This window comes from Heloderma suspectum, chromosome 3 (genome assembly GCF_057233095.1).
Source record: "Heloderma suspectum isolate Gila_16-S chromosome 3, 16-S_ref, whole genome shotgun sequence".
Lineage (NCBI taxonomy): Eukaryota > Metazoa > Chordata > Lepidosauria > Squamata > Helodermatidae > Heloderma > Heloderma suspectum.
The window spans coordinates 307014507-307029034 of NC_139460.1; the positions used below are offsets into that span (position 1 = coordinate 307014507).

The following is a 14528-nucleotide window of genomic DNA, read 5'->3' on the forward strand; positions in this document are numbered from 1 at the left end:
GAGTAAGCAACAGTAGCTCCCCTTGCCAGAGAACTGGAAAAGAAGAGCGAGAAAGTGCTTTGGAAAGGACTCTTCAGCTGTCACTGACTGTATAATACTGCTGGGAGAAAGGAAGAAGAGAGAGACTGAATTCCACATTTGTCCTCATCAACAGGGAAACATTCCTGCTGTACCAGCTTTAAAATTCTAAAAGTCAGACTGTCACTAGTATCCAAGGATGGGATGACACACTACAAATAATGTACAGGTTACATTCTTATGCAGTATTACTGGAATAATGCCTTGTAATAAGCTACAGAGAGGTGAGGTTGATTGTATGAACTTTTTAAAATTAGAAATGAGCAGCATATTTCAGTATATATGAAGGCAGACAATATTCAGAATTTATGAAAGATTTGAAAATGGGAAGGTGGGAAATATGGCCATTAATCACACCCATATCATCGTACATGCTAAAAGCAAACTCATTCTCCATGTGTGAATTCCTTAGGTAGCCAAAATGGCACCATCCCTGCACAAGAGGGAGGTATCAGCAGGCTTGGGGGAACCCAAAGTTTGCAGAAGTACAAAAAATCTTTAGAAAAACAGCCCTTAACAGTGGAAAAAAATACAAAGCAATCCAATGAGGACTCAATCTGCTTTTGGAAGATATACCTGGTGATCAGATATTTTAGCACACAGTTAACATTTATAATAATTGCTATGCCACACATTCAATATTCTCTTTTGCCCAGATCTCACCACAGTAAAAAGTCACAGGTACCTGATTTTAGAAAATGCACCTTTCATTTAAACAAATGATAGATGGCATCAACAAAATCGCATCTTCTGTTGAGAATATCACTCTTAGAATGGGGAAGAATGCTGGATAAAACCAGCCCATTACATTCCTGGTCTTCAAACTATGGCAACTTGTTCAAGGCTCGCATACTACCTCTTTGCTACCATGGTTGACTGCAGCCACAGTTTAGCATTACATCTACACCGCAGCTAACTGTGGTAGGTTATATCTATCTAGAAATGCTTCAAACCCACAACTTGCAAACCTGATTCAAGTAACAGTTTTGAGGAAATTCTGATTTGCTCTCCACATACTTAGCCCTGATACAGACATAATGCTAAACCATGGTTATAATGAACCACAAAGGGGAGGGAAGAGGAGGGAATGGGGTGCCAGAGCATATTTCTAATCTACAAACTATGGCTTGGTGGTTGAGAACATATCTGAGTTGAGCAAGAGCCTTAAAGCCCTGATTTGTGATGGGATCTTACATTGTGCATTCTCACAGTAGAAAAAGAAGGTATGAAAAAAGAAAACACTATATTGTGGGTTTTTTATACAGTAGTATTTTCAGACATAACCAAATAATTGACACAAAATAATTCTACAGACTCTAGATATATGATTTTCACCCCCAAAAGTAAACTCATTCATGTACATGTGACAAAAGAGTTCCAATGCCTCAAGAACGTTAGTCTTTTTCAGGCATCTCTGTTGTCTTATATGGCAACTATCAGTCATATAACCTGTTCTCTAAATGTGACCTTAGAAACAAGGTATTCAATTCTTGTGTTGCTTCTACATTCCTCAGATTCATCAGTTTGGATAGTGATGCAGTTGGAAAAACAACAGACTTTGAAGTAAGCAAATTATATACCCTCTTGTGTTTTAATAGATTTCCCCCTTGCACTTCCCAAATGCCATCTGTTCAGATACAGTTAGCATCCTAATCTAGTCGGTGTCTGGTAAGGAGTATTATTTTCTGTGTTGACTCCACAATGAGACACACTAAGCAGTCAGGCTGAAACCCTTTACTGGAACCAATTTCTGCTGGAGAAAATGCATAACCTTTTTATGTGTGCTACCACAGAGCTTTTCTTTAGACAGGATCAGAAGCTCTTAAAGGCAACACCACTTACATTGCAATCCTATACATGTCTATTCAGAAGTCCCTCTGAGTTCAATGGGATTTACTCCCAGGTATGTGTATATAGGATTTCATCCTGAACTTTAACACCACTTCTTTTATACTATGCAACTCCCTTTTAAGGAAATTGTGGAGGAAGTCTATCAATGGCTACTAGCCAAGACAGTTTAGGACTGCTTTCTTGTTGTAACAAGTAGCAAATTTTCCACGGTGATCCTTCTTGCCTCAATTTTATAGATCTTTGCAGGTATGCAGTCCCCATTGCACAAAGCAGGTCAGTGATAACTTGGCAGTAGGTATTCCATTTGGGCAGGGGTGGAGAACCTCTTTCACCCTGAGGGTGGAATTCAATTTCAGAAAAGTTCTTGGAGACCACATTCCAGTGGTGGGCAGGGCTTAAGGCAAAAGAGGCAGGGCCAGAATTCCAAAAATATCAGTATATTTTAGTTTAAAGCTCTTACCGTCAGTAACTAAGACTAAGAAAAGCATTTCAATCTTTTAGAATGGGAAAAAAACTGCAAAAACTGGATAACCACCAAATGTTTTGTAGGCAGAGGAAAGGAAGGTGGCCTGGAAAGGGGGTGTGCCCATCTGGGGAACCCTGGAGGGCTAGATCATGATTCCAGGAGGGCTGGATTTGGCCCTTGGGCCTGAAATTGCCCACCCTTCACTAGGGTGCTTAACTATACCCTAAAGAGTAGATCTGATAGAAAATTGCAGCCCTTCCCTATCAGCAGATCTGCTTACAGGTTGCTACCTGAAATGGTGCATATGCACAAAGAATAGCATAGTAATTTCTTGAGGGTAAGTGCCCCCCAAGTGTGACTTTAAATTGAGACACTGCTTTTGTGGCTATGTTTAGAAAGGCATTATGATTAAATAATGATAAACCACCCTGGAAGCTTTGTTGAAAAGTGGTATAGAAACCTTTAAATAAAATATAGAAATGAAACACCCTTAATTCTCCAATGTTTGCTTAGTGAATGTATCATTAACTTCCCCCTACATGTGACAAATTTCTCATAGGCTACGTAGGGTAGATAAGGAGAAAGGCTGTGCATCAGTCTCTTGTTAAATAACTAAAGCCACACTCCTGGTGGGTGGCAGTGCTGTTTCTTTGTGATGTCATTGCTGCCATAGAAACCATGTGTGCACACAAGTGAAAATGACATCTGGCAGCAGAAGAGCATGGAAAGTTGAGAGAGGAGGCAACATCTTCAGTCTGGCAGGGTCACCAAAGCAGCTCAGCTGATAAAGAATACCCCCAACAGTCCTAGGTGCAATTCCACTTCCAAACCTCAAAAGATGTCTCAGGAAGTTGACTGGTTACACAGCCAAGCAGGCGTGTGTAAGGTAGATCTCTACAATCCTGATGGAGGGAAAGACCAGGACCGCAAAGTGATTTGTTTTGTTGATGTCTCCAGTCTGAACATAAAAAACACAGATGATACAGGCAAAGATGCTGCTGGCCAGTCTAAACCCAATGAGCCTGTCACAGGACTTGATCTAGGAAAAATGCAGGACAAAGAGGTCATTGTAATAAAGGATAGTGAAACACCAGAACAGTCTAAGACTGAAGGAGCAGTTTGTCTGTTCAAACAAGGTTCAACCGAAGAACTCAATGTTGTGACCTGGCTCTTCGATGACCTGCAAAAATATGCATGTGGATTCCAACATGCACTGACCCCTTCAGGTGCCTCTCATCAACAAAAGCCATCAGCAGCTGACAAGATGTCCCAGAACAACAACAACACAGCTTTCAAGTCTTCTGAAGATAAGAAAGGACCTGCAGATGAAGTAGCAAGCACTGTCCAAAAGCTCTGTTCTTTGGTTATGCAAATGGCAAGTAAAGAGATCTCTGAAAATCTGGAAGATGCCGCCAATAAATGTATACGTCAGGCAATTTATGCCACCAAAGATGGGAAAGCTCTCAATCCTGGTTCTGTAAGTAAGGTTGCATCTAAGATGGTGAATGATGCTATGGAAAATGTCCAGGACCCCAGTTGTAAATCATCTCAAGACAAGGTTTTGGGCCAGAAAGAAGCGGGGAAAGGGGCACCCAAGAAAACCTCTCTCTTTTATGGTGAAGTATGTTCCAACCAAAGTGAATCTATTCCAGATGAAGAAGGAAAGCCAGTGTCGCATGCTCATTTGATACACCCAAGGAAACAGTCAGCTCGTAATGATGTTAATTCTTTTAACAAAGGGCTAATGGTTTACGCGAACAAAAATGCTAAGGATATGACCTTCTCATTTGTGAATGCCACAAAGATACACAAGGGTAGGCAACCACTCCCAGCTTGTGTGGTTTTGAAAAGAGTGTTTCTCAAACACACGAAGGATGTCATATCAGACTTAATTGACTCTACCATGAAAAATCTACATAATGTCACTGGGGTCCTCATGACAGACTCAGACTTTGTTACCACAGTGAAGAAAAATCTCTTCAATGCAGGAACCCAGAAATCAACTGAGATTTTAGAAGCAATGGTACTAAGGATGTATAATGCTTTGATGTCAGAAACTAAGGAGAAAGGGCATAGTCTTGTATACTCTTTACTGAAAACAGGATGTTCATTAGACCCTAACTCTCCAAATATGCACTTTGCATCTTTGAAAGGTGGATTTCATATGAGGGAAAAGGTAAAGCAAGAGGCAGGACAGTCTTCAGCCCAGAAAGTAGGTGAGACAATAATTAAGGATGGAATTAACATGCTGCGATCAAAAACAGGAGGCAAAGGTTCAGACAGGGGATGTCACGACAAGAGGCCAGAAAAGAGTAGCTCCACAACTGAGTTTCTAGCAAAAGACCTCATTTTGACAGCTTTAATGTTGATACAGCAACATTTGTTGACTCAATACAAGGAACCAACTTCTGAGTCTAACTCATCTTCATTTGGGTATTTTGAAAAGGGAGGCAAACATGGTTCTAAATCTCATGGTTGTAAAGGTGATCCACAACAGCAAGAATACCAGAGGGGAGAAATACAAAGTGCCCTCCTATCGATCATCCAGAAGGTCCTACAAGAGGCTGGTTTCAATGTAGATGAGTGCGAAGTAAGCAGGAGTTTCAAACCGAGCTCATATGATGAGAGGCCTACCAGAAAGTCCTCATCCAAACACAATGGTTCAGACGTAGATTCTGAAAACATGGATCAAATAAACAAAAAATTCATTGATCAGCTGATGGAATCTGTGATGAAGCTGTGTATGTACATGACTAAAAGCCCTGATTTTGTTGTTGAAGATTACTCTGACGATCAAGCTACATACTTTACCGCAAGAAACAAAGGTGTATCAACTCCAGATTCGATGACATCCCAGAAACCTCCACGAGCTACTAATATTGGAAAACCACTTGTGCCTGCTGGTTCTGAGGTGATAGTGAACAACCAGACTTCCAATACCAGTTCGCAGAACAGAGAGCTCCAGGCTGTCCTTCAGTGGATGGCTGCCTCCCACTTCCAAGTGCCCAATCTCACATTCATGAATGAGAATGATGAGGAACTGAAGAAGCTTCCTCAACTGGCTGACAAAGCAGCTAAGAAGGGTGCAAGCGTGGGGGATATTTTGCAGGAGGTAATGAGGTATTTTGAAAAACAACAAGTTGATGCCGCTGTGGGAAATATGCCTCGTAGCGGACTTCTTGACTGGTTGCTTGCTAATCTGTAGACGAGTGGCAACACCTCCCTCTCATTACTTCCACCCAGCAAAGTGCCATCTTAATTACCGGATGGAATAACAATACAGCTCATTTTCCATAGACAACAGTTCATCAAATTCCACAGGCTGTAACACACTAGCTGGGCAAAAATCACCAATAAAAAAATACAAATGTCAACTGTTAATGATTTGTTTTTTAAATTCATATATAGGTATTATGGATGAGATAGAAGAATGACACCTTACTAGAGGAGTTGTTATTGGATTGTTACCAGTGCAGTTTATACATCATCCTCATGGTTTGATCTTCAAATCCACTTCTCACTAGGAGGCATCAGACAACATGCCCATTCCTTTCTGCCTTCAAGACTTATTATAGAGCCCTTTCCTCTTTCTTCTTTCCCACCTCACCAGCTGCAGCAAATCATAGGGTTGTATCCAATGTTAGTTTAACATGTCCTCCCATTCATTTCAATGGGTCTACCCTACAATCCAGTGATAGTTGGGTGATAAGGTCTCAGTTACTAAACCATTTGTCCTCATACTTCCAGTTTCAACTTCCTATTAAGCAAAACCAATGTAATCTTTAAAAGCTTTGTTATTAAGAATGAAATTAGTGCTAAGATTTGCCAATATTTAATTTCTTCAAAAGTACTATCCATAAATCCAAATTAGTTTTGACTAGTAGAACAAAAATATGATAAATAAACAGGAAGAATTATACTGGTATGTTATATATATATATAAATTTTTCACGTCACATTTTTTTTTATAAATGTAGATTTCTGCAAAATCGACAGTCCCTCACAGGCCATAAAAGCTTGAGACTTGATGCTCTTATAGGCCCCTTCCAACCCTACTATTCTATAATATGATTCTATGATCTTTTCATAGGTTTATTAAATAGCTATTGCAACTGATTCTGCCAAAGCTGAGTTCATGCTTGTATGAACAGCTAGATTAGCCTTCCCCAACGTGGTGCCCTCCAGATGTTTTGGACTATATCCCCCATCAGTTCCAGCCAGCATGGCCAATGGTCAGGGATTATGGGAGTTATAATCCAAAACATCTGGAGCGCACCACGTTGGGGAAGGCTGAACTAGACAATAGCATAACGTAACGAAAAAGTAGGCATTTTCCATTGGGATTACATGAACTATAGAGTTTCTCTATTCTCAATCTGTTATTGCTTGATTAGGTAAGACAGGTACAATTTAAGAACCATCATGATGACTCAACGTTACATACAGGCCTTACAACAACTTTAAACTTGCACTTGTCTGTGGGATGGGATTCAGCAAAGCTGCATATGGTATAGGATTCCTACACACAGCAGTGTCTGGGAGAGTGCTTTCATATTACTATAATACACACTTTACATCTCATCTCTCTGCCCACTCACAAGTCAGTCATCTGACAGTACTCTGTAGGACCATGCCGCCCTGTATGCAGTCTTGTCAGACCACACACTGCTACTGCATTGCCCCTTTAGTACATTAGCAGTCTTATCTGCCCAGAGGGAAAAGAAAGGTGGTGTAGGAACTATCTGAACAGTATTACTGATGGTGCTCAGTTCTTTTGCCCTACAATATTTCTTCTGAAGGAAAAAAAAACTCCACATGACATCACTGTAATTCCCCTTACGTTTCATATTAAGAAGTATAAGGGAAACATACCCATGAAATTTTGAATATCCCAGTTGCCAGCATTAAATGCTTGTATCAGAATATTTAGAAATAAGTCCCATTAACTGCAGTAAAACTCAGTTTCAATTGTGTGTAGGATCACAGCCTTGACAGAAATAAGTTTATCAATTGGGCTGATGTGCAGAATTGCTATGTCAACATTTTACAGAACTTATATTGAGAGCTGTCCTATGGACATTAAGCCCAAATGATAACAGGGCTCAGATCTTGGAGCCCTCTGTCCATCCAAACTCCTGCCAGGCTGCTGCCAGCAGGGTGGGAAAAGTGACAGAGGCTATGTTGGCCTCTCCATCCTCTGTTTGCACATTTTTCATGAGATGGGCCTCTCACCCGGGTATAGGAGCCAAGAGGCTGTTGGATCCAGTGGCCTGCCCCCAGTACACCAATTTCTTTCCTTCCCACAGTCAGAGTTCTGACCTGGGGAGAGGGAGGTGCTGCTGAAATTTCTGTGGCAGCTGGGAGAGAATGGGATTGGAAATCTACAGTTGGCTCTCCTCTTCCGAGGTTGGAACTCTGGGTCAGATGCTGTATAGGGGGCTATAGGAATGCCCTCTAAGTATTTTACACATTCCTTTCCAAGATTTTTTTTCCTCCAAGAATATGCAATATTTGTGTGATCTTAAACACCAGTTCTTTGGGGTAATGTCATCATTACAACAACAATATCATGTATTTAGCTCTTGAGACTTAAAGTCATCATACCTAGACACTTTAAAAAATCTGTATCTGCGTCTTCTAGAAAGTTTATCAAAATACATCACTTGCAATGTACACTTTCATAACACATGTAAAAAAAGGGGATGCAGTGGCTAACAAGCCAAGGAATGTATCTCTCAATAATGGTAATTTAAATTACTATTATGCCTCTTTCTAAGGTGCTGTTCATAAGAAAGCTTCTTGTAATCTAGAATACATTACTGCTAGTGCTTCTAGAATAGACATGTTGTATTCTGCCAAGATTCTAATACCGTAGCATTTTAACATTTTAAAATAAGGTCATCGAGCTTTTTGTGGAAGACTGGTTTTCCTTTTGCATAATATTCTGATGAACAATAATGCAGTGTAAACACAAAGAGTAAAATTGCATAATGATTCCTCACAACGGCTCTGTGAAATGGATACATATACATGCTCATGCAATCCAAGCGAGCTCACCTGAGTAGCTGCAGACTGACAAGGAAACGAAGATGATGATGACACAACAGGAATGTCAGACTGGACAGCTGCCACAGTGGTAGCAGGAGTAAAAATCAGCTGCAAAGGCAATAAAAAGAAAATTAAAAGACACACTGTACCATGAGCGCACACATATTTGCTTTAGCTCAGCTTTTTCAAAAAGCTGCAAATATTTGCTGTAATATCCCAGAACAACTTTTCAACATCTGATCCGTTCAACCATTTCATCTTTCCACACTCTTCCATCACACTCCTCCAAAAAGCAATTCAATTAAGTGCTCCCCTTGATTTGTATTTGAAAGTAATTATGAAGAAAACACAGAGATGACCTGAAATCTGACAAAGAACAAATTTACTACAGCTAGACTGTCAACACATACAACAAGCCATTCCAGTTTTAGCAGCCGTCTTTATTCAGGCTGTTATGAAATTATTTTGATTAACACCACCATAGTGCATGACTGTCACTTTATAAATCTCCCCATGGGCTACATGCAGATGTAGTCTACCTCTTATCTACAGGAACAGGCTGCAGGATGACACACTCCTTTCATCCCTGTCCCTCTTCTAATGGGTGAATTTCCTCCCCTACTTCAACCAAGGTTATATGCTGCATTATCAGTGCCAACTTGCCTAATGGTAACCAGCATTCCATCTTAAACTATATTTGAGACCAGCCTCCAATCCTTGATTCAAATCCTGGCTAAGGGCCAAACTAGGCATGAGTTGAGTTGTGTGAATTAACACACATTTTACAATTTTAAATAGCAGCCACAGGGTGTATGTATGTGTGTTACAGGATGGGGTGAGAAGCGCTGAGATTGCAGCGGGTGAAAAGGGAGAGTTTAATCCTTTCTCCCATGCTATGGTCCCATAGCTATTGAAGCTATTTGCATTGGGAGATGGAGGAAACAGGTTTGTTCATACTCCCAATGTGAAACAGTAGAACCTGCATGTCCCATCATCATCACCACCACCACAATGTTGCAGAGTAATGTCCATCTTCTGGGAGAGGCATGGAGCCCAGTAGGATCAGAAAGATCTGCTGAAAGACAGCACATTAGGAATGAATTGGCTTGGCCAGGAATTTAGGAAGAACAAGTAGAGTATGCATTGCTCCCACTCCCTGCCCCTCACTTCTTTGCTTTCCCAAATGAATTATTCTAGGGTTGTTCCTGCATCAGTAATAGGGAGCCTCTGGCCCACCAGGCCTTCCCATTTAGCCTGCTGAGGCCTTGCTTAAGGCCTCTCCACGCCCTGAAGCCCCGCCCCTTAAGAAGGGCAAATCTTTGCTTTTTTTCGCGTGTGGTATTTCAGTATTATTTCATTTTTCCCTTGCGGTACTCGTTTGCTATTGCTTCAATTTTAATGTTTGACGCTTTATTTAATGTTGGCTGCTTTAAGGCCTATCATCAGGTTCGTTAGGCTTTTCACTTCTACTCTTAACTTGTGCCACTCTTTTGCTACAGAGACGGGGTCGTTCTAATAAACTATTTTAGAGTAGCTCACCTGATTTCGGGGGGGCAGGCTAAAGTAACGCTTTGTCTGGGTATGCTTGCTAAATCATGATGCAAAAGGTACAAGTGTTAATCTTTGCAAAGGAAGAGGGAAGCCAGCTCCAAGTATCTTGAGCCAGCACCTCAAGATACCTGGAGCACCACGAAGGGGTGGTTCCCAAAGGCTTGCCTCGTTTTTCCCAATAGGAAAGGTTAGTGGTGAGGGAAGCCTGCTCTGTCAGGAGCCACCGCTTCAAGGCGTTTGGAACACCTTAAGGCAGCAGCTCCCTCTTCCCTGCTGCATTCAGCTGTTTCCCAATCAGCTGAGCAGCAGGCAGGTGGGAGGGCAGATCCATTGGGAACTGCTGCCTCAAGGTGCTTCAAGCACCTTCACATGGTGGCTCCCAACACAGCAGGCTTCCTTCACACCTCACCTGCTGGTAAAGGTAAGGGAAACACAGGGAGCTGATGATGCAGGAAGAGATTGCTCTCTTCCAGCATCACCAGCCCACTTGAATTCCTCTCTGTGCACTGAGAAAGGGGCTCCCCTTAGTGGACAAAGAGGAAATGCAGCGAGAGAAGGAAGAAAGGGGGATAGAAAGAGAAGGATGGAAGAGCGAACAGTGCTTTCACCCTGCCCATGACTAGAATGCATCCCCCAGAAGGTTATAGAGGAATGAATACGATCCTTAAGCTGAAAGAGGTTTCCCACCCCTGTCCTACATAGATCAGAGGAAGGATCATTTCACAAAATCAGAACAGGATACTATTCCTTCAATGCTTTAAGTTAGTCCATTGTGAGAATTACCAGATTCTCAGAAGAACACAAATTGAACAGTCTCAACAGTGCAAGCTTCTTTATAGTACCTTATCTATTTATTTATTACATTTCTATACCACCCAATAGCTGAAGGTCTACCAATGAACTTTACACATCACTGTCAAAAATATCCATGGGAACAATTCAGATTCCATACCCATTCAAGTCTCTCACCCATGATAAACTAGATTTGACGATAAGTAATCATGAAACTGGCCCTGGCACTTTAAGAAGCAGCTGATCCCATTTAGTAGCAAGGAAGAGTTATATGGAAAAGAGTTCTACAAAGGAAACAACCTAACTGCAGCCCTACCCATGCAATACTACAATATCACACAATCCTTGGGGGCTGGGCAAAAGTGACAAGGCTATTTATTTCTTCTTCCCTTGGAATAAACCAGTCTATCCATTCCTTCTTGCTACTTGAGATTATTTTTTTATTATAGTAATTGATGGATTTCAAGCCCTTGTTGCAAGACCACACCAGCAAGCTGGACGGGCCATAGGTCTCATGGATCTCCATATTTGGAGTCAAAAAGGAATTCACCCAAAGTCGAACTTGCCAAGAGTGTGGTAAGGTGGGTTTCTAATGACTGACACTGAGCATGAACAAAATGACCCAGATAATACATTTTCAGTAGAAGTGAAAAGCCTAACGAACCTGATGATAGCTGGTTGCCTACTTTTTAAACGAATTTTAGTTCGACTTTAAGCCTACTACTACATTAACTAGTACCCTCCTACTTTAAGCTTAAAAGATAATCAATAGGGGTACAGCCCTATTGATTAAGGATTCAACCCGTATTAGAGAGCCAAATAACAACCACAAAACCAGTGGGCCTTAAAGCAGCCAACATTAAATAAAGCGTCACAGCCTATATTTTAAATAATATCAAAATATAATCCAACCTCCTAATTACCTACTAGGCTATTCTATATAATTATAGAAGAACTAATGCTAAAACTAGTAACAAGATTTCATCTCTTTTACGCACCTGTAACTCAGCTCTGAATGTCAACTGAAAATTAACAGACCAAAATAGGCATAACTTAGAAGATACAAGACTTAAGTACCAAAATACTGTTAACCCAACACAGGCGCGATCTAAAGAAAGATTAAAAGTTAAAAAAGGAACTCGGCAAATCTAGTCCCAACTGTTTACCAAAAACATAGCCTTTAGCTATCCAAGTATTAAAGGTACCGCCTGCCCAGTGATTATCCTTAAACGGCCGCGGTATTATAACCGTGCAAAGGTAGCGTAATCACTTGTCTCTTAAATAGTGACCAGTATGAACGGCTAAATGAGGACTAAACTGTCTCTTTTAACTAATCAGTGAAACTGATCTCCCAGTACAAAAGCTGGGATAAACATATAAGACGAGAAGACCCTGTGGAGCTTTAAACTAAGTACTAACCAAAATATAGTATGTAGTTTTTAGTTGGGGCGACTATGGAAACAAACAAAACTTCCAACCGCGAGCCTTACACTCCTACCAAGACTAACCTGTCAAAGTACATGCCTGATCCAGTAAATACTGATAAACGAACCAAGTTACCCCAGGGATAACAGCGCTATCTTCTTTAAGAGACCATATCGACAAGAAGGCTTACGACCTCGATGTTGGATCAGGACCCCCAAATGGTGCAACCGCTATTAATGGTTCGTTTGTTCAACGATTAAAGTCCTACGTGATCTGAGTTCAGACCGGAGAAATCCAGGTCGGTTTCTATCTATACTTCATTTTCTTTAGTACGAAAGGATCAAGAAAATAGGACCAATCTTAAAAAGAAGTCCTCACAATAACTGAATAAAAATAAAGTTCACAACATAATTACAACCCAAGACATGGGTTAGTTAGGATGGCAAAGCCCGGCACATGCAAAAGACCTAAAATCTTTCTACAGAAGTTCAAATCCTCTTCCTAATAATGCTATCCTTCTTAAATCTTGTACTCAACCCAATCTTATATATCCTTCCAGTATTAATTGCAGTAGCATATTTAACCTTACTAGAACGGAAAATATTAGGCTACATACAACTTCGAAAAGGCCCAAACATTGTAGGACCACAAGGATTACTCCAACCAATCGCCGATGGCGTAAAATTATTTATTAAAGAACCCATCCGCCCATCCAACGCCTCTCCAGTTCTACTTATTATAATACCGACATTAGCCCTATTCCTAGCCCTAACAATCTGAATTCCAGTGCCCATACCAATTCCACTTATGGATCTTAATCTTGGCCTACTATTTATACTAGCAATCTCTAGTATAACCGTTTACTCAATTTTATGATCTGGCTGAGCATCTAATTCTAAATACGCCCTAATAGGGGCAATTCGAGCGGTTGCACAAACAATTTCATACGAAGTAACACTAGGAATTATCCTCCTATCAATTATTATTTTAACAGGTGGCTACACAATACAAACACTATTAATCACCCAAAAATCAACTTGACTTATTATATCATCTTGACCTCTTATAATAATATGATACATTTCAACATTAGCAGAAACTAATCGAGCACCCTTTGATCTTACAGAAGGAGAATCAGAACTCGTATCCGGGTTTAATGTAGAATATGCCGCTGGCCCATTCGCCATATTCTTTCTAGCAGAATACACCAATATTCTACTTATAAATACACTTACATGCATCCTATTTTTTAGCCCCAATTCTTCTGAACCAAAAAACTTTACAATAATTATTATATTAAAAACAATACTACTAACTATAACATTCCTATGAGTACGAGCCTCATACCCACGATTCCGCTACGATCAACTAATACACCTCCTATGAAAACAATTCTTGCCAATTACATTGGCGCTATGTCTCTGACATATCTCATTTCCAATTTCACTCTCCGGACTACCACCAATAATTACATAGGAGATATGCCTGAACTAAAGGGCTACTTTGATAGAGTAAAAAATAGGGATTTAGCCCCCTTATCTCCTTAAAGAGACAGGATTTGAACCTGCACCAAAAAACTCAAAATTTCATGTACTTCCTTTATACTACCCTATAATAAGATCAGCTAAACAAGCTCTTGGGCCCATACCCCGAAAATGTTGGTTCGAAACCCTCTCTTATTAATGAATCCCATAATTACAATAATCTTAATCTTCAGTATTACTACTGGAACCATTATTACCATATCCAGCCAACATTGACTTCTTGCCTGGATGGGGTTAGAACTTAATACACTAGCTGTTATCCCAATCATTTCAAAAAAACACCACCCGCGAGCAACTGAAGCCGCAACTAAATACTTCTTAATTCAAGCCGGTGCCTCAGCCATAATTTTATTTTCCAGTATTATTAATGCATGATTTATAGGACAATGAGATATTCTACAACTATCAGACCCATTAGCTAAAACTCTACTTACAATTGCACTAATAATAAAACTAGGACTAACCCCCCTTCACTTCTGATTCCCTGAAGTTCTTCAAGGATCATCACTTACAACAGCACTAATCTTAGCCACATGACAAAAACTTGCACCAATGACCCTCCTTTATATAACAGCACACCAGATCTCAACAACTATTCTTTTAATTATTGGAACCATATCAACAATTGTAGGCGGCCTAGGCGGACTAAACCAAACACAGCTACGAAAAATAATAGCATTCTCCTCAATTGCCCACTTAGGTTGAATAACAGCAGTTATCACATTATCTACAAACCTAGCAATATTTAACCTAGTCATTTATATCCTTATTAC

At 40.4% G+C, this 14528-nt stretch overlaps 1 protein-coding gene and 1 pseudogene across 7 annotated transcripts in view; one reads left to right on the forward strand and one right to left on the reverse strand.

Moving 5' to 3' along the window:
- Positions 1–14528, reverse strand: part of PHC3 (polyhomeotic homolog 3) — a 94117-nt gene that overhangs the window by 55189 nt on the left and 24400 nt on the right. For all 6 annotated transcript variants that reach the window (XM_084841539.1, XM_084841534.1, XM_084841535.1 and 3 more), the window contains exon 6: positions 8453–8551. In XM_084841539.1, coding sequence (XP_084697665.1) covers positions 8453–8551 — 99 coding nt within the window. The remainder of the gene's footprint in view (positions 1–8452; positions 8552–14528) is intronic.
- Positions 1333–5725, forward strand: LOC146351537 (A-kinase anchor protein 4 pseudogene; annotated as a pseudogene). The gene has a single exon (XR_014788785.1). The product of XR_014788785.1 is annotated as an A-kinase anchor protein 4 pseudogene (transcript).